At 41.2% G+C, this 27543-nt stretch overlaps 1 protein-coding gene across 1 annotated transcript in view; it reads right to left on the reverse strand.

Annotated features, from left to right (window-relative positions):
• Positions 1 to 27543, reverse strand: part of DCC (DCC netrin 1 receptor) — an 811418-nt gene that overhangs the window by 395711 nt on the left and 388164 nt on the right. The window contains exon 8 of the mRNA XM_040264220.1: positions 21051 to 21207. Within this exon, the coding sequence (XP_040120154.1) occupies positions 21051 to 21207 (157 nt within the window). The remainder of the gene's footprint in view (positions 1 to 21050; positions 21208 to 27543) is intronic.

Below are 27543 nucleotides of genomic sequence, written 5' to 3' on the forward strand. Positions count from 1 at the left end.
CACTGGATCCTATGTGCTGGCCCCCGTGAAGCCTAGATGAAGCCACGTGACTGGGTTTAACCAATGAGTGTGAGTGCACACGTCCATGCTGATTCCAGGCCTGGCAAGAGGAACCACAGAGGAGCAGGCAGACTTTGGAGCCAGACGATGATGTGTGTGCTCAGCCGTTCAGTCGTGTCCAACTCTGTGACCCCATGGACTGTAGCCTGCCAGGCTCCTCTGTCCATGCTATTTCCCAGGCAAGAATACGGGAGTGGGTTGTCATTTCCTACTGCAGGGTATAGTCTCAACCCAGGGATCAAACCTGTGTCTTTTACATCTTCCTGCATTGGAAGGCAGACTCTTTACCACTGAGCCCCTTGGGAAGCCCCACATCATGATGGAGGAATCTAAATTGTGCAAGAATTCTGGAATGGACCTGTGAGAAGAACTGCCTGTCAATCAGGAACATCGTTTTTCTACTTTATAGAGTCAGAGAAACTCAAGCTATTATATGGTTGAGGGTTTAGTCATTATAGCAGTTGCCATGAGTTTATCTAGTCCTGCTCATAATTAAAATATGAAGCCTAGGTGTTAACCTAGGCAAGGAGGAGGGAGGGATGTGGTGTTAGTATTTAATGAGTACAGAGTTTCAGTTGGGAATTCTGGAGATAGAGGGTGGGGAAAGTTGTTCCACAGGTAAAAGCATTTAATGCCATAGAACTCTGCACTTCAAAATGGTTAGAATTTTAAGTGCTATGTTACATATATTTTATCACAATAAACAAATGAAACCCAAGCATCCCATATGAATTTGGATATAGCCCAGGTTTAGGCATTCCTGTATGAGTACTGTGTTAAGTTGCCACAAGGCTGAATTATGACATAGTTGGGGAGGGGTTTGGTGGGATTCAATAGTGACCTATAGTAAGACTAAGAAACATCAGATAATATCCCCATGTACCACACATCACACTCATTGACTCTACCAAACTAAAATTATTTAGGCTGTTACTTTTTAAAAGAAAACCCTCATAATCAGATTGCACGTCTTATGAACGTACAGATTCCTGCATCTTATTTTCTTTCAGTAGACGAGCTGTTATATGTGTTTCTCTTTTTATATAAATATAATGGTTTTATTAGCATTATTTTACAAATGGAAAAGTAAGATTTAGAGAAACAACATTTTTTTTCTTTGAAAAGGACTCATAGTCAGCGAATCCCAGTTAAGAGTGAGATCTGGGGCTTCATTCTTAGGTCCAGAATCATATTATCCAACAACAAGGGAAAACAAGGGGCCTATTTGGATCATGGGTACTTTCGGTCGAAGACATCGAATTCTACAAGGAAGAAGGGACACTGGGTGTTCAGAAACCACTGTGAGGATGAGGGTAACTATCACCTGTTGTGAGTCATTTCATGATATATTTTCTAGACCTTTGAGAAACAGCAGTTCAGTTCAGTTCACTCGCTCAGTTGTGTCTGACTCTTTGTGACCCAACGAACTGCAGCATGCCAGGCCTCCTTGTCCACAACCAACTCCCAGAGTTCACCCAAAGTCATGTAGGTCCAATTTGCATGCCAAACTCCTTGGGTATCTATAAGGAAGGACAGCTTTCATGATTGACTTTATTTAGGTAATTACTAAATAATTTATGTGAAATAGCTGTGTTCTAGGATGTGCTGGCATAATCCATTGAAAAGGCATTCTTCAAAGGAAAAAAGACAAGAACACCTGGGTGTGTCCAGGTAAGAATGTCAAAGATCATATGATAGAAACATCACTCACATAAAAAGGGGATGATGGATTTCATCACAAGGAAAGGAGTTTTAGGTTCCTATAATCTCCGGCAGCTTTCAAAAATATCCCAAATTAGTAAGAGTCATGAAAAAATTATGTTCATTGATATAGAAAACTGATATTTCTTCAGTGTATACATAATGTGAACAAAGACTCTTTACCACTAGTTTCTTGAACGAGGGCTCTTAATGGCTTTAAATACAGATTTAATCTAAGCATTTCCATGCTATGTGCTAATTTTCAGAAATCTACTTATCCTATCAGAGTGAGGTTACATCAAACTGCTAGGTAGATGACAGAGAAGATTCAGGATTTTTAGGGCTTCCCAGATGGTACAGTTGTAAACAATCTTCCTGCCAATGCAGGAGACATGGTTTGATCCCTGGGTTGGGAAGATACCCTGGAGGAGAAAATGGCAACCCACTAGAGTGTTCTTGCCTGGAAAACCCCATGGACAAGAGCCTGATGGGCTACAGTCCATGGGGTCGCAAAGAGGCAGACATGACTGTGTGCACACGCACGCATAGAGGATTTTAAAGCCAAGGGCTGTTTTCTCAGCTTCCTCTTTAATTTATCTGAATCTCAAAGTCCTCAAGGGCAACTGGTGCTAAGAAACATTTACCTCACAAAGTTTCTAGAGATTTCAGTGAGATGCTGTATGTAAACCGTATAAAGCAGGAGGCAAAAGACCTGGTATTCATGGAATCTTCCATACGTGGCACTTACTGCTGCTGCTATTTCTATTATTATACCAAAAAAAAAAAAAGACAACTGTCAGGAAGCATTTAACAGGAGGCTTCCTGTGTGCTGTTTTGGATCTGTCAGGAATTCTGTTCCTTATTAATTCCTGAACACTCAGGAATTAAGAGGAGAGGCAAGCCTCCCTGGGGGCTGAGGATCCAGGCATTTCCTTCATTAGTGTTCTATATGGTGGTAAGTACCCTCTTCCTTCTTGTGAACCATACGGTAAAAGTGACTGTTTACAACTCTCTCTCTCTTTAATATGGATTGCCTGTGTTTTGTTAAGTCTGGAATTTTAATCTTTATCTTTGCTGAGAATAACTACCTTGTAAGACAGTATATATGCCCACACCATGTTGGCTAAAACACCTTTGACCCATCAGAGCTCTGGTCCCCATGTCTTTCTCTCTCTCTCTCTCTCTCTCTCTCTTTCAGGCTGATGCCCTGGAGCACAGGGGCTCTCTGAGTTCACTTTCCTGCCCACGCTTCTAAGACCTTCTCAAGAAGGTGCTCTGCACCTTCACCCCATCAAGAGGGCACCTGAGGCCTCCGTGAACAGAGCAAGCCCCGTGCAAGGGCTTTATTGGCTTTTTGCATAAACCAAGGAATATCAGCCTCTTTCTCTCTCCTCTACTTTCTTATCGGTAGACTCCAGACCACCAGGTTTCTGTCCATTAAAGGACCTCAACAGACAACCTCATAGGAAGGAAGTGTTCTCGAGTTCAAGAAGAGGACTTTCCACAATCTGAAGAGAGAAAGTAATAAGAGGTACAATCACGAAGAAAAACATATAAGTTTGACATTTTCTGTCAGGTTAATTTTGTTTACAGAGAGAAGTCAAATCAAAAAAAGTAGTCCCACAGACATCGAGACTAGACCTGTGGTTGACAGGAGGAGGGGGAGTCGGGGAGGAACGGATTGGGGGCTTGGAGTCAGCAGACATCAACTGTTACACAGAGGATGGATAAACAGCAAGGTCCACTGTAGAGCAGAGGGAGCTACATTCAATATTCTGTGATAAACCATACTGGAAAAGAAAAGAAAAGAGTACATGTCTATGCATACACACATATACATATATCTGAATATGAATACATATTCATATGTGCATATATATGAATCACTTTGCTGTACAGCCGAAATGAACTCAACGTTCTCAATCAACTATACTTCAATTTTTTTAAAGTCGTCAGAACCAGAGGCATCAGACAAGTTTTGATAACAAAAATGGCAATCCTCTTTGAAAGGGAAGAGGCTTTGCTGGCAGCAATGGAGAAGGAATGGTGTTCCCTGAGTTTCCCAGCAAATTCCCCCAGTCCCGTGGCATCTGGGCTTTGGTGTCAGGTTGCTTTGCTGCTTCCTAGGGTCCTACTGGGTGACATCAAATGTGACACCAATGAATTCCAAAAAAACAACATTTACGGCCATGTCACCCTTCACAGATGTGTTCAGTTACAAAGACTGGCAGGTGGCTTTTGATGACCCCATTTGTTCTTTAACAGCTGAAAGCAAACGTTTGCAAGTCGTCTCCCAACAAGGAAATAAAATCTGAATTTGGAAGGACAGTTTGTGACTCGTTTCTCTGATTGCACGTTGCCGGCAATGGCAGGCACCTAAAGCAAACACTCCATAACCTCTGTCTTTAGGCAGTTATCAATTAGGACTTTATTTTGCTCATTCTGGCCTATGTTCCTCTGTAAATGGGCAGATAAATGCACTAGCTTCTAAAGAACAGAGAGGTTAGGAGTTTGTCCAATTACTGTGTCCAGGGGGTACTGCCTGTCACCGCACCAACCACTCCTGAGAAAGCAGTGGGGGACCCTGGCTGCATCTCCAAGAAGTTTTCACTGATGACTTTGAAGACATAATTACCCGTCAAACCCATAGAGAGAGTCATGGTCTGTGGGGGCAGATGCACTGTCCAGAACATCATTATTCCACTTATTTTCCACTTGCCTCTGAGTCAGTGTGGGCAAGTGAAGATTAAGTTGACTGAAGCAGAGAGACCAGAATCCACTCACGGCCTATTACTTCACTGAACATCCACACAGAGTATAAATTGTATAGTCTGTCTCCTTCTGCTGGCTGGAAAAGGTATAGGCAGCTTGCCTTCTTCTGACCTTCATGTGGAGACTAACAGGAGTTCATTAATAAGAAGCACCTCTTTCTTGTAAATTCTGGTTCTCTGAGCCTTGGTTTACCTGGTTAAGGTTTCTTGGAAAATAACTACTATGTTCTAAAAGCATATACTCTGATCCAAGAATAATAATTCTGCTGGTGTGTGGAGATCAGGCTTTTCATCTAAAACCTCCTTATGAGATAGGCTGGGACCTGGGACCTTTTGCTGCAGTGCAGCCTTGCTTGCACCTGGATAACCCTGTCTTGGAGCAACAAAATTCGAAGAAACTGCATGGGACTAGAAATAACTGCATGCATGGGCACTTAGGGCAAATTCTGGATAAAAGATAAAAGAGACCAAAAAAGATACAGAGACCAAGTGCCACTTCTGAAGAGCCTGGAGCAAAAACAGGGTACTGGGCATGCCCCCTGCACACAACGCCACCTAAGAAGGGATGGGCAAACCACCTAAGCCACTCCTCTGGCCTGATCCCTAGACACACCCCTATCCTCAGCCCTTACAAGGAACAAGTTTCTGCTCCCCTCAGGGAGTTAGCAAGCAAGGGAACCTGTGGTTGGTTTTCTCTCCCTGTTGCTGCAGCAGGGTCCCCAGTAAAGCCTTGCCTAAATTTCTTGTCCAGACTCTGATCAATTTCTATTGATTAAGAAGGCCAAGAACCCTTGTCAGTAACACTTAAATGCTGATACACATTAATTCAGGGAGTCACACATGATGGCATGGAATGCACCCTTGAGCAGTATGCATTGAGCCCTAACTCTAGTTAGACTATACTGTCCTGTGCCTGGAACTGGCTCCTGATTCGGTTCCTACTTAACATGCGTTGCATTAAAATAGCTTTCCTAGTTCTCTGTCGTTTGTCTTCCCAGTTCTGCCTTCTGTTGACAGAAACACTCTTCTCATATACATGGTCTGTCAACTCCAGGCCCAAAACATCATGCTAGCTGCCATGCTATGGTTAATAACAATATCCAAGTCTTGGGACAAGATTCAAAGACCTTTAAGACATGACCCAACCCTTAACACAATCATCTGTAAATGGGTCACTCTGCCCCACAACACCCTGTCCATCCCTACCTTTGTCATTCTGACTTTCATTAATTCTTTTAATTTTGATTATCTTGGAGTTACCTTCTCCTGACTCAGTCCCTTCTCGGTTTGGCAGAAGCTCATTCATTCTTCAACTCTAACTCAAATAAATTCTCCTGGCTAGAGCTTTCCTACCATTATGTCCTCTGATTCAAGCAGCATAAAATGCTATCTCTTTGTGCTTCTGTTGCTTTTGGTTTACATGTCTACTGCAGCCTGTATCACATTGTATTGACAGACATGTTAGTCTCTCTGAATTAACTGTGAATTATTTCAGAAGAGAAGTCATATTCCATTCATATCCTATTGACACTCAGCCTGCATATACTCACTACCGATAAAGAATGCCTATGCCACAAGGGAGCCACCTAGATGTCCATTGACAGATGAATGGATACAGGGATTGTGGTACCTATATGCAATGGAATATTGCTCGGCCATAAACAGATTTGAGTCAGTTCTAGTGAGGTGGATGAACATAGAGCCTGTTACACAGAGTGAAGTCAGTCAGAAAGAGAAAAAAATATCATCTATTAACACATGTATATGGAGTCTACAAAAATAGTACTGATGAACATTTGCAGAGCAGGAATAGAGACACAGACATAGAGAACAGACTTGTGGACACAGCACGGAAATGGGGGGTGGGATTGAGAGAGTAGCCTTGAAAGATACATAGTACCATATGCAAAACAGACAGCTAGGAGGAAGTTGCTGTGTAATACAGGGAGCTCAACCTGGAGCTCTGTGACAGCCTAGAGGGCTGGGAGCTCAAGAAGGAGGGGGCATAGGTATACCTCTGGCTGATCCACATTGTTGTATGGCAGAAATTAACACCACACTGCAAAGCAATTATCCTCTAACTAAAAATTAAAAATAATGATAATAATGCCTATGCTGCTGGTGCTCATTTTTAAATGAAAGCATAAATAAAAAAAAATTTAATAGAATAATTGTATAACATCTTCACAGAGTGTGATCTCAGAAATGTTTCCTTCTAACTTTGGGTGACTTTCAGATGCCACTTCACTTTCCTAGGTTTCTTTCTCATGATTTGAAAAGAGTGAGATCTCCTCAAAGAAGGTTTTTTAAAAATCTATCATCCTTTATTGGAAATAGAAAATTACCTCTGTGTGTGTGTTTATCAGGTGAATTCAGCACTGCTGTATTTACGTTTCAGAAGTAAACACAGTTTAAAGATTAAGGTGGTATCATTTCTTAAAGGATCATTTGAATCAGTCTGTAGCCTACATCTTACACAAACATATATCCTCTTGCTTAAGTATAGCAGGGTGTTAACATGCAGTCACAGCTGTGAGCTGAGCAACAAATCCTGTCTTGATGTATCAAATGCCTGATTAATTGCTTTAAAAAGGAAGAGTTCTATTAATACTCCTTCTTCAGGGAGGACCTATGCTATTTTTAATGGAGAGATTTTTAACATCTTTTGATCCATTCTACTTTAATTTTTATTTCTTTAATAAAAGCACCAAGGGTGCAATGATGGGAAGATTTTAATTGGAAATAAGCTATTTACTGAAATAGGGCTCAAAGTGACAGCAGCAACCACCACCCAAGGGCCACCCTTTCTCACCCCAGAACCAGAGACTCTGGAATCAGTGTTATCTTGAAGGGAAAGTAGCTTCAGAGGTGACCCACCCCTAGACAAAGCATAATGGGGGAATGGAAGTCATCTTCTTGGTCAGAGGTATTTTCACTAAATTTTGGTTCAAATTTCTGTTTTTACTTGAATTGTTTAAACACAAACAGACACGCACACACATATTCTGAGGAACAGGCTTAAAAAATTGTCTTAACATAATTTGTTTCAGCGTCTAACACATATCCAAAACACTAGTTACATAACCAATAACGACTGCAACAACAAACACAACTGTTTTTACATGGAAAAGTTTTGGATTCATAAGATTTATTTAGTTTACTAGTTCCAGCCAATGCCCTCAGAATAACTATGACTCAGCTCTGGGTCCCGTCCTCATCCTGTGATTTCGGGACGGCCAGTCTTACCCTTCTTTAGCTGCTACTGTCATCTCCATGCTGACAAATTCCTGATAGATATCTCCAACCTAAACCTCTCTTCTGAGCTCCAGCTTTCTATTTCGAGAAGGATCCTGCTTGACATTTCAACTTGAATATTGAAAAGTATACCAAACATAGCATGTCTGAGTGTGACTTTCTGATCTTCATTCTCAAACTTGGATTGTTCCACCATCCAATTTCAGCAACTTGTCTCGCCATAAGCTGAATCCTAGGAATCACCTTTGAAAACTCCCTCTGTCTCACAATTACTGTCCAATCTTTCACCCTGTCCTGTCCATTCTGCTTCCTGAATACTTCTGGAATCTTTCCCCACTGCTCCATCTTCACGGATACAACTTAGTCCTGCCTACCTACTAAACACGACTAAACTGTTTCTAAGAGACTATTCCCTCCTCTGTTACTTCCAATACAGTTCTGGACACATGGTCAACTCACAGGTGAATAACGGGTCATTCATTTAAACTGGAAATCTGTCAATGACATGTTTTACATTTCACTATGCATCAAGACACAGGAAAAATTAAATTACTCTTCTCTTATTTAGTGATCTAGAACACTTTAGGATGGACAGGGTTTTACACTTTGCAAAGAAGCAGAGTGACAGGAGGCCTGACTCAGCTTGAAAGTGGAGCTTTGGATTCTGAGTCTTCGTATCACATGCTGTCTTTGCATCACAACACACTCCTTCATAACAAGCTTCATCAGCTACATGATCCTCAACTCTGAGGGGCAGGGAAAGAATATGTAAACACTGTGTTGGAAACATAACGCACCATGCATTCTAAAATGAATTCTCCATGCCAGTCATGAAAAGCTGGTCTCTAATCCCAAGCAGTGAGCAGAGGTTTCCTGAAGTGGCATAGAGTCATGGAAAGCAAACAGCTGCAAGTTGGAAGCACTGTCTATTCTACCACAAAACAGGCATGTGACCTTGGGCAAGTCAGGGGCTGTCTCGGAACCTTTTCTACTTCATTTGCAAAAAGAAGATACCAGCCCCTTATCTGCCAAACTCACAGGGTTTCTGTGAGGATTAAACCGAATGATCCTTATGAAAGTGTTTTATTTCTCCCATCTGAACTCCCACAGTCCTTTTAGGAAGTATCTTTTCCTCTGTGTGACATAGTAAAGAGATCACTGGACTAGAAACTTGCATTAAAATCCTTGCTTACACTATTTCCTAACTGTATAGCTTCTTAGGTGCTGCTTTGTCAGCTCAGTTCAGTCACTCAGTTGTGTCCGATTCTTTGCAACCCCACGGACTGCAGCACGCCAGGCTTTCCTGTCCATCACCAACTCCCAGAGCTTGCTCAAACTCATATCCATTGAGTTGGGGATGCCATCCAACCATCTTATACTCTGTCACCCCCTTCTCCTCCCACCTTTAATCTTTCCCAGCATCAGGGTCTCTTCCAATGAGTCAGATCTTCCCATAAGGTGGCCAGAGTATTGGAGCTTCAGCTTTAGCATCAGTCCTTCCAATGAACAGCCAGGACTGATTTCCTTTAGGATGGACTGGTTGGATCTCCTTGCAGTCCAAGGGACTCTCAAGAGCTTTCTCCAACACCACAGTTCAAAAGCATCAATTCTTTGGCATTCAGCTTTCTTTATAGTCCAATTCTCAGATCCATTCATGACTACTGGAAAAACCACAGCTTTGAGTAGATGGACCTTTGTTGGCAAAGTAATGTCTCTGCTTCTTAATATGTTGTCTAGGTTGGTCGTAGCTTTTCTTCCAAGGAGCAAGTGTCTTTTAATTTCATGGCTGCAGTCACTATCTGCAGTGATTTTGGAGCCCAAGAAAATAAACCCTCTCACTGTTCCCACTGTTTCCCGTATATTTGCCATGAAAGTGATGGGACAGGATGACATGATTAGCTTTTTGAATGCTGAGTTTTAAGTCAGCTTTTTCACTCTCCTCTTTCACTTTCATCAAGAGGCTCTTTAGTTCACTTTCTGCCATAAGGGTGGTGTCATCTGCATATTTGAGGTTATTGATATCTCTCCTGGCAATCTTGATTCTAGCTTGTGCTTCATCCAGCCTGACATTTCACATGATGTACTCTGCATAAAAGTTAAATAAGCAGGGTGACAATATACAGCCTTGACATACTCCTTTCCTGATTTGGAACCAGTCTGTTTTTCCATATCCAGTTCTAACTGTGGCTTCTTGACCTCCATACAGATTTCTCAGGAGGCAGGTCAGGTGATCTGGTATTCCCATCTCTTGAAGAATTTTCCACAGTTTGTGGTGATCCACACAGTCAAAGGCTTTGGCACAGTCATCAATCAGAAGTAGATGTTTTTCTGGAACTCTCTTGCTTTTTCGATGATCCAATGGATGTTGACAGTTTGATCTCTGATTCCTCTGATCTTAGGTTCCTCTCCTAAATTCAGCTTGAACATCTGGAAGTTTTTAGTTCAAGTACTGTTGAAGCCTGGCTTGGAGAATTTTGAGCATTACTTTACTAGAGTATGAGATGAGGGCAATTATGCAGTAGTTTGAGCATTCTTTGGCATTGCCATTCTTTGGGATTGGAATGAAAACTGAGCTTTTCCAGTCCTGTGGCCACTGCTGAGTTTTCCAAATGTGATGGCATATTGAGTGCAGCACTTTCACAGCATCATCTTTTAGGATATGAAATAACTCAACTGGAATTCCATCACCTCCACTAGTTTTGTTCGTAGTGATGCTTTCTAAGGCCCACTTGACTTCACATTCCAGGATGTCTGGCTGTAGGTGAGTGATCACACTATGGTAGTTATCTGGGTTGTGAACATTTTTTTTGTATAGTTCTTCTGTGTATTCTTGATGCTTTGTAGACTTTCTGAATTGAGCCAGGAAAAATCATTTGTAAAACAGAGATTATCATACCAGCCTTATCTGAGAATCAAATGTGCTAACATTTGTGAAAGCAACAAACTTCTCTCTAAACATGAATTGGGAAATGCCTTTATTTCAATGATTTTCACTTCCAACTCACATGAATCCATCCCATGGACCATCTGTCCCAGGCAATGACCAAGTGTTATAGGCACTTTCTCAACCCTGTTTAATACTCATCACTACCTTACATGTCAGGCACTATTATTATTCCACATGAGGAAATGAAGGCACCAGTAACTGGCCCAAGACCACCTGGCTAGTTCAATTCTGAGCCAGAAGTGAAGCCCAGGAAGTTCAATTTCACAGCCTCAAAGCCTTAACCTTGTGAATACACTGAGTCGCACTCCATATTTAATTTTAGATTGCTGAATGGAAGGTATAACGTTCTATGTACACATAAAAATTTGCTACTGTGCTTTACATAGTAAATAAAAGATGCAAATCAGCCTCACCATTAAGTCAGAGAATTATCAGAAAGAAGCCTGTAGAAGAAATCCATATCCTAATTCTGAAAATATCAAGAAAGCTGGCTTCTCTTCCAGCTTAACCCACTAACTGCTGAGAAGAAGCAGGTGCAGAGATGAGAACACCTGCTCCGGCGGCAGGCCTGCACTCACTCTTGGTGCCACCACGTGCCAGCTGTACAGCAGAGGCACAGGCCTCTTTAAGCCTCATCTGGATGTTTTGCTGTGAGGATGAAATAAGGTAATTTATGTAAGATGCCTGGTTCCTGGTACCAGTGAGTAGTCAATAAATGCTTGTTTTCAGTGTCTCAGTGTGGATGATTACTCTGTGGTCTTAGGGAGGCAACTGACCCCTCCCTTGGGCATCAGCTGCTAGAGGTTTAAGTAGCAGAAAGTTGGACTCTGATCCCTAAGATCATTCTCCATTCTAAAGATTTTTAGGTAGCAGGGAGAGACAGCCGGATGTCTGTGAATTCTGGCTTTCAGGTTCTAGAATTTATGTTGGCCTCTGACTTATGCAATGAAAGCTCCCGAGGGGCTGAATAAAAAATGTTAACCATGGCACTTGTATTACTGACACGATTAACCAGTCAGACAGATTAATGATAATCTGAGCTAGAGTAATTTGCCTGACAAAGCCATCGCAAATCTGAGGTGAATGCTAAATCCACTACCTTTTAAAAAGCTGCTGTGTTAAGGGGCTAAATAGACCTATACGGGCAAATGAGCATCCCAGCTAATCGCTCAGAGACACATGGCTCATGTTAGTTCTAGCTGAGAGCCAGAAGACAGAAAATGAACCAAGTTAGTGGAATCAAGTTTCAAAATCAACTTTTTGTTTCTCAATTTAAAAAGTTTCCGTTGAATTGCAGTCAGCGTTTTCATCTTCTCAGTAACACAGTTTGCTTTATTGGTTGAGGGAAAATCTATTAAGAATATCACATCTGCCTCTCTGCCACTTTTATCTTATCAGTTCCGATCAGTAAACATCTGCAGAAGTCAGGGAAACAGACACTTGGATACAGAATTATAAATAAGATCCTGTCTCAATTGCTGGGGAGAGAAATACACATATAGTCAAACAAACACAAAACCAGATACAAGGTGCCAAATACTTATCATAGTCACATAATCAAAGTGAAAGGGGCAGATAAAGGAGAAATTGATGACTTATGACCTATAGGACCCTGGAGAGTTTCACATGGTGACATTTCAATTGGAACTTCAACTCAACAACTATTGTGTGAGGTTTTACTGTAAGTTAGGCATTGCTCTGGGTGCTGAGAATAGCTCAATGAATAACAGTGATAACAACATTCTTGCCCACATAATGCTTATATTCTGGTGGTGAGAAAAGGGATTCAGGAAACAATAATTAAAAGGTAATAGCTCAGTGGTGAAAAATAAGAATGAATAAGAACACGGGGAAGGTTAGCAGTAGGGTAAAACTTCCAAGAGAGGGTACCATCTCTGCAAAGACTTAGTGACGGAACGATCCATGTCCAATGTTGAGGGGAGGAGCATTCTAGGGAGACTGCAGGATTAGGACACTGGTCTCGAGGGAGAAGGATTCCTGGTACATAGTGGAAATGCAGAGCCATCAGGAAGACTGGGAAGGAGTGAGCAAGTAAGAAAACAGTGAATACGAATGATGACGTAGGGAAGGTGACGCAGGGCCAGATCAAGGAGGATTTCTGATAATTCTCTGAATGAGATAGGTAGTCACTTGTGTGAACTCTAGGTTAACTCCAGCTGCTAAGGTAAGAATAGACTGGAGAGGTTGTAGCACTCCAGTACTCTTGCCTGGGGAATCCCATGGACGGAGGAGCCTGGTGGGCTGCAGTCCATGGGGTCGCTAAGAGTCGGACACGACTGAGCGACTTCACTTTCCCTTTTCACTTTCATGCATTGGAGAAGGCAATGGCAACCCACTCCAGTGTTCTTGCCTGGAGAATCCCAGGGACAGGGGAGCCTGGTGGGCTGCCATCTATGGGGTCGCACAGAGTCGAACATGACTGAAGCAACTTAGCAGCAGCAGCAGCAGCAGCAGCAATAGTATGGATGAGACTCAATGGTTGTAAGAAGTAAGAAGTGGCAGGATTCAGTATATGTTTTATCTTCATTTATATAGTCAACCTTTTTAATCATAGAAAATTTTGAGCAATACTAAATTAGACAGAATGATATGATGACCCACATTATTCCCATCAGTCAGCTTAAAATAAATCACAAAAGCCAGTCTTTTAGTATTATTTTGTAGCAAAAATCAGGTATCCTATTTTATCAAGGATTCATGATATATTTTGGCAGTGCTGCTAAGACTTGATGATGGATTTGATGTAGCGTTTGAGGAAAAAAAGAGGTCTTAACAATTACTCCAAAGACTTTAGCTTGAGTAATGAGAAATATGCAGATTTTACTGAGATGGAGGAACCTCTGGCAGCACAAAGTTTTGGAAGGGGACTAAGGTTGAAGGAAAATAGATATTTTGTTTATAAGTTTTAGATGCTCATGACAAATCAAAGTTGAGAAATAAGAGAGGAAATGGGCTATATGATTCAGAACTGCAGGTAAAACATCAGGTCCAGGTGTACACTTTAGAAGGCATCAATATATTGACAAAATACTGATATAAAGTCACAAACTAGATGAAGCGCTATCTCCAAAGTCTGAGTTCTAGGGCAACTTAATATTCACAGGTCAGGGAGACTAAAAGTAACATGCAAAAAAAAAAGCCTGAAAATGAGTGGCCACAGGACTGGAATAGAATCAGGAGAATGTGTATTATAGAATCCAAGGGAAGAATATGTTTAATGATAGGGGAAGTGATCAATAGTGACAACATTTGCTAACTATCCAAGTAATGAGAGGACCAGGAATTGACCACTGGGTTTAGCATCACGGATGCCACCTGGTAAACCCTGATAAGATCGGTTTCAGTAAAATACTAGGGATAGAATCATAACTGGAATATGAGGTAAGGTATTAGAGTAAAGTTAGACAAGGCTTCCCTTGTGGCTCAGCTGGTAAAAAAATCTGCTTGCAATGCGGGAGACCTGGGTTTGATCTCTGGGTTGGGAAGATCTCCTGGAGAAGGGAAAGGCTACCCACTCCAGTATTCTGGCCTGGAGAATCCCATGGACTGTATAATCCAGGGGGTTGCAAAGAGTCGGATATGGCTGAGTGATTTTCACCTCACTTAGACAACTCAAGGTCTGCTGCTGTAAAAGGGAAGAGAATGAAGTGATAGAGAAGGGAGAAATAAGACTGAGAGGAACAGTTTGTTGAGATGGAAGATACAAATGCATGCTTGTATGCTGATGGGCATGATAGCCCAAGATGTGAAACACTGATGAGGAGGAGAAAGCCTGAGCTGAAGCTTTGTTCTTTTTTTGCAAGACAGGGTGGGATCTAGTCCATAAGTGAACGTTTGGCCCTGTTCAGAACATGGCCAATTCTTTCACAGCAATTTGAGGAAAGACAGGTTACATACTTAAAGATCCACTGAGATAGGTAAGTCAGATATGCAGCTTACACAACTTCTATTCCAAGTGCTACTATTTTCCAGGAAACTAGAAGGAAGGTTAATTAAGAGCAGGGAAAAGAGGGAAAGTATTGGAGATTTAAAATATTTAGGGTCATGTGTGAGAGAGGCTGACTGCTCTGTGCAATGTAACTCCCAGATGAGTAGTTAAGAATTTCAAGACTATCGGCACAGCCGCATATTTTCTTCCAGGTATATTCAGCTCCAAGAGCACAAGAAAGAGTAGACAGAAAATTAGTTTACTTGAGTTGTTTGTTTTTTTTTTCCAAGAAACTAATATTAAATGAGAATCACAAGCAAAGCATTGGTGTATGTCAGTATTTCTAAGCATCGAATGTGGGATTTCAGCTTTTAACAAGTGAAGGAGAACATGAAGGAGGAGGGACCATGAAAGACCATAGAATCAATGAACTGCAGGGTCCCCATGGAATCAAGGTTGGTTGTAATCAGAGTCTTAAATGGAAGTTTATACAACTTCTATTCCGAGTACTACTATTTTCCAGGAAACTAGGAGAAAGGTCCGTTAAAGAGGGGGAAAGAGGGAAGGTACTGGAGATTTGAGAAGAGAGAAACAGGAAAATCAGAGAAGGTATGAGAAGGCAATGGCACCCCACTCCAGTACTCTTGCCTGGAAAATCCCATGGAAGGAGGAGCCTGGTGGGCTGCAGTCCATGGGGTCACTAAGAGTCAGATACGACTGAGCGACTTCACTTTCACTTTTCACTTTCATGCATTGGAGAAGGCAATGGCAACCCACTCCAGTGTTCTTGCCTGGAGATTCCCAGGGACGGGGGAGCCTGGTGGGCTGCCGACTCTGGGGTCGCACAGAGTCAGACACGACTGAAGTGACTTAGCAGCAGCAGCATGATGTCTGAAAGTGAGAGCATGGAGAATTTGCAGAGTGCTGTTGACAAGAATCATGGCATGGCCAGAGGAATAACTGCCCAGGAGGGTATGGAGGATTGATCCATGGGTTTGAAAGGTAAGGAAGAAATCAATAGATGAATAAAGGATAAAATGTTTTTATTAGCAGGAAAAAGTGAGCAGCTTTGAACATAAGTGGTTCATATAAAAGATGGCAACCCTTTGTTATAGTGATACAACCATCAGCTTTGAGCTTTATTTTCAGCCTTTTCCATATTGTCTGTCTTAGAGCTCAAACAATTTTGAAACCTGCATCCTGCCACTGTGCAGTGACTAACTTGGATGCTTTCACTGAATTCTTTCAATTAGTTCTCACAGCAATTCTGATAAGTAGAATTCATGTTCCCTTCGCCCATCACAGCAAAGAGATGTCATTCCTGGTTTTTACATAATTAAATTCACAAAACTCACATCTGATAAAATTGTGGTGCCATTTCCAAATCTAGCCATTTGGACGTGCGTGGTATATTTTTAACCATCACAGGTTAGAGGAACTACACTCTATCTATGTACAGATTGCAGACAGATTTCCATTCAAGGGAATTTGGTAGTAGTTATGTGCATGTCTTTATATAGAAATTTGATCATATTTAAATTTAAAACACTTTCACATTGTTTAAGCAGTGAAATGAGTGATCCAAACTATATTTCAAAAAGATAGCTTGAGACAGTGAGGGGGATGGATTACAAGGTGAGAAACTATTGTCAGAGATCTTATAAGTGATAGTGGAGAGAACAGAAAGAAAGGAGACATGGCCTAGCTGTGGCCAAGATAGGCATGAGAGGACCTGGTGACTAACGGCAGTGCTAAGAGTTGGAGGAGTAAAACATGACTTGGTTTTTTTCGCTTGGTCAACAGGATGAAAGGGACAAACATAAACCAAGAAAAGTGAAGAAAATATATACTTAAGGAGGAGATAGTGAGTATGGTTCTGGGCAGGTTGAATTTAAGATGCCTCCAAGAAACCCATGTGAACACATGAAGACAAGTGGGCAAGAATTATTACCTCCAGTCTTCACAGCTACAGGCAAGGAACTTAAGAGGCTTCTCCTAAGGTCACAGAGTTATATAGTTGTGGAGATAAAACTGAAACGAAGGCCTGCTTCTTCACAGTAATGAATGACCCCAGGGAACATAGGCCATAGGCATTGGTGTATTTCTTTCCTTTCATGGTAGAGGCAGGTCAAATTGTGAAAGAAAACAGAAACTTAAAAAGGGTATACTTTAACGGCTGCTGTGAACTGAGAAGAAAAGCATTTTGAAACGCAGCAGGAGAGAAGTTTCAGCGTGCCATCTGATTATCACACTGTAGCCTTTGAACTAAAGACCACTCCCGCCAGCCCAAGTATACTGTCCCTTTCGGACCCTGAAGGATTCCTAAAGATCACCATGTGTCTAAAGCACTCAAGTTTAAGAGACTAAAGCCTGACACTTCGATCCGGGCTTCCCCTCCACATGCCTTCAAGAAGAACAGGTAATAGTTGTGACAGCCATCTAGTCTCTTCTCCCGCAGAAGAATGAACAGAAATCACTAGGATTAATGTGAGCTCAGACTTGCGGACACCTGGGTCCCAACAGGATACGTGTCCATTCTTGGTCTTTCTGCTTCTCTAGCTCCCTTTCTTTTTCCCTCTTGCTCTCTTCTTCCCTCATGCCCCTCTAAAACATTGCACATACAGAGATGCATAAAACAGGTCATATTTGCTGCATGGCCACTTTGGACTAGTTATTTAAGAGGAGGTTTAATGTGGAAGGAAAGATTTGGGAATTGGAACTCAGCCAAGTCAACAGATATTTTGTAAAGATCCTAGTTACCCTATCAAAATCCTCATCCATTAAAGAATTTAATGATGCTGTTCCCTCTCTGTGTGAGAGGCACAGGCAGGTCCACTGAGTATATTTGAAAATAGGTGTTCTTGTCTACAGAACCTTGGGATTTGGCAACATAATGTTTCTCTGATGTAAATTCAGCTTTTATATGCTCATCTTTTAATCATCTTTAATTGGCAATATTAAAAAAAAACAAATATAATGAGGAGAGAAAATTACAAAATGCTTTAAAAATGGAATGGGAAGCTCCGTTAAGAAAACTCCCTTGCTTTCTGACTCATTCTAAGTGAGATATTTATAGAATGGCTTTATGCTTTAATATTAAATAAAAGTTCCAAACACTGAACATGCTTAAATGCAAATATACCTGTTCAAGTGCCAATAATTAATGATAGATAACAATGATACCAATCATATGGGCATTTGATAAATATAACAAGACTCCATTTCAAGCAACATGGCTAACTGGATAGTATGTGAAAAAATGCTTTTGTTACAGCTCACCTAAAATACTGGGTAAATTATTCAAAATCTCTTTTACAAAGAAAAAAAAATTACCCATGAATATGCTGGCAGCAAAATAAGAGAATTATAGTGAGAAGGCAGACTTGCAGGATGACTCTTTACCTCAGGGTACTTGCCCATCAATAGAAGTCTAGACCTACAAATTTTAGAAACTAAGGAAACAAAGTTTGTAGTTAAGTAGGGTATTGCTACTGTTGCTGCTAAGTCGCTTCAGTCGTGTCCGACTCTGTGCCACCCCATAGATGGCAGCCCACCAGGCTCCCCCGTCCCTGGGATTCTCCAGGCAAGAACACTGGAGTGGGTTGCCATTTCCTTCTCCAATGCATGAAAGTGAAAAGTGAAAGCGAAGTCGTGTCCAACTCCTAGCGATCCCGTGGACTGCAGCCTACTAGGCTCCTCCATCCATGGGACCTTCCCGGAAAGAGTACTGGAGTAGGTTGCCATTGCCTTCTCCGAAAGTAGGTTATAAGGTCTTATTAAAGAACCCTGCATATACCCACTATCCTGAAAAAAAGCAAGCTTCAGTGGAAAATGGAAATGAAATGAAATTATATCCCAGTGTCAGTTTTAACTTAGTTGGATAGGAAAAAAAAAAACCCCTCTTAAAATTGCTTAACACAAGTCTGCATTTACCCACTTAAGTTGATATGTTAAAAATGGTAGAAAAACAAATACTTAATGGACTTTCTGATAACTAATGAAATATCAGTATGAGACCTGCCTCCCTGGTGGCTCCATTGTAAAGAAGCCTCCTGCAGTGTGGGAGAGCTGGGCTCAGTCCCTGGGTCTGGAAGATTCCCTGGAGGAGAGCATGGCAACCCACTCCAGTATTTTTGCCTGGAGAATCTCATGAACAGAGGAGCCTGGTGGGCTACAGTCCATGGGGTTGCAGAGTCGGACACGACTGAGGGACTGAGCACATGAGGCCTGAATGGACCAAATACATCTTAACAGAAACTTGGTTTAACATGCACTCATTTTGGGAAAGCAAATCTTCCCAGGAGAATGTACTTTAAATCTGGGCCTCAAAAATTCACTCAGACAAATTTCTAAGGACTAGAGTTCACAATCAAGAATCACCCAAACACGGGAAGAAAAATAAGCTCCCATGAAAAAGAGTCAGAAGAAACATATTGCTGAATCACACAAAGACAGCAGATATTAGAATGGTCAAATGTAGACTATAAAATAAGCGTAATGAATTTAAAGAAATGAGATATTATACACAGTTTATTCTTATAGACTGGAACTTAACCAATATCTATTACAGACTTACAAATTAAACTTCAAAGCCTTAAAATCATGAAACACTTTAAGGAAGAAAAAAAAATCAGAAAACAAAATAAAACAACAAAGAAGCTTGTAATTACAACAGTAGCTTGTAATCTTGAAACTAGATATATACAGTGCAATTTTGCCTAGACAATAATATTAAAGACTCTTACCCTTGAGTGACTTTTATAACTGCAACCTAATTTAATCATAACAAAAACTTTTTGTCCATCCTAAAGGAAATCAGTCCAGAATATTCTTTGGAAGGACTGATGCTGAAGCTGAAACTCCAATACTTTGGCCACCTGATGTGAAGAGCTGACTCATTGGAAAAGACCTGGATGCTGGGAAAGATTGAAGGCGGGAGGAGAAGGGGACGACAGAGGATGAGATGGTTGGGTGGGATCACTGACTCAATGGGCATGAGTTTGAGTAAGCTCTGGAGTTGGTGATGGACAGGGAGGCCTGCTGTGCTGCAGTCCATGGGGTCACAAAGGGTCGGACACGACTGAGCGACTGAACTGAACTGAACTTTGCCTGCTGCTACTGCTAAGTCGCGTCAGTCGTGTCCGACTCTGGGACACCCCCACCCCTGGGATTCTCCAGGCAAGAGCAACGGAGTGGGTTGCCATGTCCTCCAATGCATGAAAATGAACAGTGAAAGTGACGTCACTCAGTCGTGTCCGACCCCCAGCGACCCCATGGACTGCAGCCCACCAGGCTCCTCCGTCCATGGGATTGTCCAGGCAAGAGTACTGGAGTGGGGTGCCACTGCCTTCTCTGTAACTTTGCCTAGAAAATGACATTAAAGACTCCTGCTCTTGAGTGACTTTTACAATTGTAACCTAATTTAATCATAACAAAAACTTTTAAGGTAAGTACTACTAGTTTCTCTTCATTCAAGAATGAAATGAGGCTCAGAGAAGTTATGTGGTTTTTTGGAGATCGCCTCATGTCCGTGACAGAGCTGAGACTGCAACCTCACCACACTGGTTCTCCCACATTTGATTCTATCAATACGTAGCTTGATTCTTAATTAAGAATTAAGAATTCTGTTTACCACTTTGGCAATCAAAGAGACTTAAACAAAGCCTGATAGCATATATTTACATGCTTTTCAAGGAGACTTAGAAAAAGCCTGATAGCATATATTTACATGCTTGTCTTTTTTCAAAGAAGTTTTCTATAAATAATTGAATTTGCACCAGACACCTCACCCTGCTGTTATAAGAAGCCCCTCACACATCTAAAGTTCTTAGATGCACAAAGAGAGGCTTTGGTACTGAAACTAAAAAACTCATGTACACAGCTTCTACTGGACGTATTTTCTTTTTAGGAATGAGGGAAAATCTCCCATTTTTGAGCCATTCTTTTATGCCAACTCAATTGCATGTAACTTTATACATATCTTTAAAGATACAGTTTTGTAAATATTTAATATTCTGCTACTTTGATTTTGAATTGTAAGTGTCAAATAGTCTATTTGGGTTTTTAAAAAACGTTTTACTATATTTTGTTTAAAAGGAAAAGTTGTACATTTTTAGAATGTTTTTATGAGTGGACTCAATGTACTGAAAATAAAAAATAAAACCCCTGAATTTGCTTCTGTACACAATCCTGCTTTAAAAAAGCCACACAAGCAACTCAATTATCTCCACTGAATAATGAGTGAAAGGCAGAGGGCAGAGATTTCTCATGGTCTCCAAAATCCTGCTCAAGACCTCTGGCCACCATCACCCCACAGTCTGCATTTAAAGACGTGGTGGGTTAAGCTGAATTTCTTGGTTGCACCTACCTGTTGTCACCTTCCCTGGAGTAGAAGACGGTGAAAGTTTGAATGCTCCCTTTTGCTTCTGCAGGTGGGCGCCAGCTGAGACGGACAAACCGACTAGAGACCAGGACAGGGACCACGTCTCTGGGAGCGGATGGGAGGACGCTGGAGCTCAGGATGGCTACAAAGGAAGGAGAGGAGGGTGTCAGAAGTGAGGGGACATGGGCAGGAAACGTGCAGGAAGGCAAGGAAGGCCCGTCAGCAAACGCAGAATGGTGCATTCCCATCCATTCTAAAGGAAGAAAGGAAAGAGAAACCAAAGACGCAGCAGTGGAATCGAAGGTATATTAGAGTGTTTATGTTCATTTCAAACTCCTAAATTATCCCTCCCCGACCCATATATAACATAGATAACCAACAAGGACCTACTGTGTAGCATGGGGAACTATACTGAATTTGTTTTTAGTAACGTATATGAGAAAAAAATAAATACATATATATAACACACACACATATATTTCAGAAAAAATATATATATCCAAATCACTTTGTTGTACAATTGAAACTAACACAATATTGTAAACCAACTATATCTCAATAAAAAATGTATTAGGATTTTTTGGAGTTCATAAAATATTGGCAAACTAACAACATGATTTTATCATATATGGCCAGTTTCTACTGCTAAAGGGATTCATGACCATAGGCAAAAATGTTCAGTTTCAGCATAAAACAGGGAATATAGACTTACTACAGGTTTGGCTGCACCCTGTGGCTTGTGGGATTTTAGTCCATCGACCAGGGATTGAACCCAGGCACCAGCAGCACTGAGTCCTAACCACTGGCCTACCAGGGAATTTCTTTCAAGTACTGATACATGCTTTAGATAACCAAGCAGTTATTATAAAATCTTATTCCACTCCAACTGCCCCTTTACATCATTCTAGATACAATGTGAAGGACCTTGTTTTACTGTTTCCAATGAGCACACGAAATTAAAAGTAGCAAACTAAATGTTGAAAGATGTAACAAGTAGAAGCAATTCTACTAGCCATGATAATAGAAGGAAAGACTGAAAATTCCACTGGACATCAAGAATTACCATTGTACCATACTTGTTGAGTATCACCATATTTATATCCAAACTCAATGACTGTTATTTATAGGAATAACTGAATCATCCACAGGTGGAAAACTGGTTTTTCAAATATCTTAGGGGCATTTATAATCTTTAACAGATGTTTGCAGTTCAATGAGAGTATGTTTGTGTGTGTATATGTGTTTGTGAATTCATAATTAATATTTGCTGGATATTTCCATTTTCTTATTTGTTCAAGTCCCCAAGCCTAAGGAACATATATTTCATTTTGACAGGTGATTTCTGGCCCCAAAGCACAAGTACCCATTTGTCTACATTTAATCTTCAAACTGGCTTTGGTGGGCCATTTTCTCTAATTCTTCCTGAAGTTAGTCTCCATTCTTGCATTTACTTTCTCCAGGGGCTAGTTGAGTGCGCATTCCTGCTGTGAACTAAACTCCTGTTCACTGGAAAATCCATTTGGGAGGCGGGGGGTTCTCTTATTTCCCAATGGTCCTGGAAACTTAACCAGTTTACAATACAGTCAGAAACAGAGGTTTTCAAGAGCTGCAAAAAGCTTTTGGTTATTTCTAGCTGCACAGATTCTTAGCCAGCTTCTTTGCAGATACAATTCCCCCCTTGCTTTCTTGATCAGCACGGTATTTGAAATGAATGGAAGACTGGTGGTGAGTCAGCCAACTTTCCTGACGGAGTAATAAGGGGAGGGGACGGACTGATGCCAGGTAAGGAGCATCTCTGTTAAAAATACAGGCGTTAAGCTCCTTGACAAAAACCTTTGCTTCCGCACACCGTGGACAGCTCAAACTCTCATGCTGAAGTGAACTTGTCCCTCCCCGTCCCCTCAGCCTGCTTCTCCTCCAGGGCCGTTTGACCTAGCTGTGTCTACACGTCTTCTCAAATCTGCGGCCTGCAACCCTAAACACGTGTCCCCTCTTCCTGACTGTCCCTCACTCGCCCCTGCGAGGATTCCCCTTCATGGAGGCACCTGCCACCTCTGTTCTGTCTCATCTCCACATCTCTGCTCCTCTCCACACTGTCATTCTCTCTCACCCGACTCGCCACAACGGTCTTCCAGTTCCCCCGTTTACCTGCCACTCATCTCCCTTGAATTCATTCTCTGTACAGCGACCAGCATCAGCTTGTATGAAGACACACCGGCTCATCACTCTCTCATCTTTCTCCTCTGTGCTCACTCGTTACCTCAGAGAAACGCAAGCTTCTCAATCAGCCGGCCGGCCTTGCTCCCGTCTGTCGTTTTTCCTGGTTTGCCTTCCCGCGCACAGAGGCCCTAAGTGCCTTTATTTGGACGGTGATCCCAGGAAAGACCCGTGAGGAGTCGGGAAGCAAACAGGGCCGGGAGGGAAGGCTGGAAAGAGGGAGCCCCCGGGCGGATTGCCACTGAGGGTGGCTGAGGCGCACCCTCCCTGGGGACTCTGGGAGCCAAGGCCGCACAGGCCTCTGGAGACACACACTGAGGGGCTTATCTACCTACTTCCTCCACCGTAAACTGAGTGTAATTCCAGAGCATTCGCCTTCCCGCACGATAGCCTCACGTGTTCTGTTGCCAGAAAAGTAACAGCTTTGGGCAGAGACTTGCTCAGGTTCACATTAGCTCTACTCCCTCGGCAAATATTCAGCAAGCACCTATCCTCTGCAGCCCTCCTAGGGCGGAGGAGATGAGGCCACTCTTCTCCTGGGGCTCGCCTGGAGGCACACTGCATTTTGATGCTGATGCTGATCACGCTCTCTCCAGGCTGAGCCACTTGCGGGGCCCCAGGGCCGCGGCACAGGCAGTTCCCACTTAAACAAGTCCATTTCATTCACTTAAATCCTCCTTTCTTCTTGACTTACTTTAGGTGTGTTTCCTCTGTAAAGACTGACTCATCGTATTTGTAGAATAGCTAACAGACATACAGTTAATATCTATCATAAACATGAATGTCTGAAAATCAAATAATGAATAATTTTATTAAAAACAAGATTTAACCTGACAATACATGAAATGAACATTTAAATTAAATCTAAAAGTCAGAATAAAGTCTATTTAAAAATCTGTCAAGGTAGCAAGACTTTAAAGAATGTTCATAGGTAGTATTAGTCAGGGTATGGCAAGCTCTATGCTGTCAGCTGAAGTCTGTAAGAATAGAATCTCTTTAGAATTCAATTTGGCAAAAGACTTTAAAATGAAAAAATATTCACACCATTTGACCAAACACTCTCATGTCTATAAATTTATCACTTCGAAAATGATGAATACCCCCATTATCAAGGCCTCCATGTACCATAGACAGTACATTTCCTCAAAGGTAATACCTATACATCTCATCAGTTTAAAGAATACGGGATCCTTTTAAGACTTTTTTCCAAAAAAATTTTTTAAACAAAATGTAAACAATGATGACTTGGAAAAATCTTTTGAGCATTTTTAAGAAGTCAAAAAGATAAGCTTTAAAATAACAGGAGATAAATTTTCAAATCCTTCTTCCCCAAGAGCACTCTGCTTATGGGGGTACCACATCAAAAATGAGCTGGTTTCTCCACCCTTCAGGGGCTCCCAAGAAGGAAACTGCTGGGCGGAGTGAGGATCTGTGGAGGGGTTCACTCAGATGCTTTTCACTCCAGGCTTCCAAAAGTATCTTCTTACACAATTAGTTTAGACTCGATTTATCAAATCAAGATCAGACTAAAATTAATCATGGACTCTTTACCTCAATTTCAACAGTTGTTATATGAAAAGGAATGGACAGATTTTTAACAAAAGAAAGACTTCTTACTTTATACAGGGGCAATCATTTTGTTCTTGCTAATCCTCCATGCTTTCTCTCAACAGTAACTTGTCTTCACATAAGGTCTCAATAAAGAGCCAATCAGGACTTCTCTTCTTTGCTCTTGGAGGCCTAATCTCCAGTCTGCCCCTAATCTCCCTGGCCCATTACTGTTGTCATGGTTACAGCTTCTTTATCTGTTGTCATGGAGAAGAAGAGGTGAATTTGCCACACTAAAACCTAGTCTTCTTTCTTTTATTAAAGGATCTTTTTAAAAAAAATTTTATCATAGCAAAATCCAAAACAGGAGATGATTTCAGAGGATAATATAAATCTAAAGAACAGTTTTAAAAGCTAAATCATTAAATAACATTTTTGTGATGTCATTGCAATAGCATTGATAACAATTACAATATTGGGTTAATTTTTCTGTAAGGCTACATTCCCTTTTAAATATCAAAGACATTTTTTCCATCAGATTTTTAATATATAGTGTTTATGAACATTAAGTTTTCTCCAAGCTTATTCTCAGTGCTCAACCTGCAAACTCTGTAAGAGATATGAAAGATAAGATATATTCATAAAAACACAAAAATATTTAATTTGCATTAAACAAAAAACCAATAGACTCACTTCCCTGTTACTCCACATGTCGTAAACTAAAACATCATAAATGCAGCTCAACCAGATACATTATTTGCTGTTTTTTTATTAACTTGATATTTTTTAAAATAAAATATAAATAGAGAACATTAGTAAAATGATAGGATCATCTAACTGCGCTAAGGGCAAACATCTATTTAGTTGTCTAAATGGAGAAGTAGGTAACATTTAAACTTTAGTTTGCAGTTTTTATAGTTCACAAATTAATTTCACAAGCTTACCAAAAAAAGCTTGTATATATAGAGTTGAAAATGACAAAGACTAACATTTTCTTCTAAAGTTTCATGTTATTTTCAAAATTCAAAGAATCATGGCTTTTGAGCTAGTATATTAAAAAATTTAGTAAAGCTATGAAATGTGAATTAAAAATAGTGATCTTAAGTCATTTTTCACTTAAGTTAATACTTGAGAGCAATTAATTAACTCTATAATATTTCATTAAATCTAAGTCTTTACATAAAATAATTTATATTGGGTTAGTATCCAAACATAAGTCACCAACATTTATTAAACATCTACAACTTCCTATTGTTATGCTTGGAGTGAAGACTTATTTTTAAACCATGAATTTTGTCTTAAAGGAAGAGGGAACTAATTTGAAGACATAAGGTATATAAAATGTAAGACAATTATAAAGTTTGAGGCAGTCTCTTACAAACAATTTCCATTCTAAATTTTCTGTCAGGGCGATTGTTCAGAAATCAGACCACACTTTTCCACTAAACCATTTCTAGTCTTTTCCCAGAAACCTATTTAATTGATCAATCTATAAACTGTCCATAGTAATAGTGCTATGGAATTGAATGATACATGTTGGAATTTTCTTTGACAAATCAATGGATGCATTCAGTCATAAACTGACTTGATATTCACAGAGGGAAGAGACATGCAAGGCAAGGGGTGAAGAAGACCTGTTTCAACCTATTTCGGGATTCCAGAGAGGAAGGCTGGCCTGGGAATCTCCCTGCCCCTCCTTTGCCCTCAAGGGCCCATCTCCTCCCACCTCCAACACAGGCCTTCCATCCCAGGTTACTTTTACAGTTGCCTTGAACAGCAGTAAGCCTGATAAAGATGAAGGTCTCTAGGGTGGAAGATTAGCCTTGAGGTATTTCCAAAGGCCTTGGGGTTGCAGGCTGGCTCCCTGCTGCCTCTGGGCTCTCCAAGCTGAATTTTCTGGATCCCGTGGAAACCTGGGGCTTTCACCTCTGCTACCTCCGTGTGCTGAACTTGAGGTGGATGGCCTTCCTCCTCCCAACTGCTTCACGGCTTTGACCTGGCTTCTTCAGAGTTCAGCCTAGGAGTCACCTCACTGATCCCCATCCTGGCTTAGGTGCCTCTGCTGAGCTTTCACAGAACGAGAATAAGCATCCCCTTGGACATTTCCTTGGAGAAGGCAATGACAACCCACTCTGGTACTCTTGCCTGGAAAATCCAATGGACGGAGGAGCCTGGTAGGCTGCAGTCCATGGGGTCGCTAACAGTCAGACACGACTGAGCGACTTCACATTCACTTTTCACTTTCATGCAATGGAGAAGCAAATGGCAACCCACTCCATTGTTCTTGCCTGGAGAATCCCAGGGACAGGGGAGCCTGGTGGGTTGCCGTTTATGGGGTCGCACAGGGTCAGACACGACTGGAGTGACTTAGCAGCAGCAGCAGCAGGACACTTCCTCCACTGCACTGCGGTGGTCTACTCATGCTTTGGCATCCTATCCTAAAGAAGATGCTTGGTAAGAGTAGGAACCAGGTCTAAACCAATCACCACAGCTTAATCTCCAAATCTAAACTGCAATGTATTTACTCATTCCTGCAATATTAGCTAAATGAAAGGCTTTACAAATTTGTCAAATTACAATGTTTAGACTTGATTAGATTACTTCATTAATACCACCATGAAAATGGGTATTTGAGATTAGGTACAGGCAGGGGACTGACCTATCACTGCAAACTGGTTATGTTATTCATTATTGCTCTGCTAATAAATTATCA

Source organism: Oryx dammah, unplaced genomic scaffold (genome assembly GCF_014754425.2).
Source record: "Oryx dammah isolate SB20612 unplaced genomic scaffold, SCBI_Odam_1.1 HiC_scaffold_22, whole genome shotgun sequence".
Lineage (NCBI taxonomy): Eukaryota > Metazoa > Chordata > Mammalia > Artiodactyla > Bovidae > Oryx > Oryx dammah.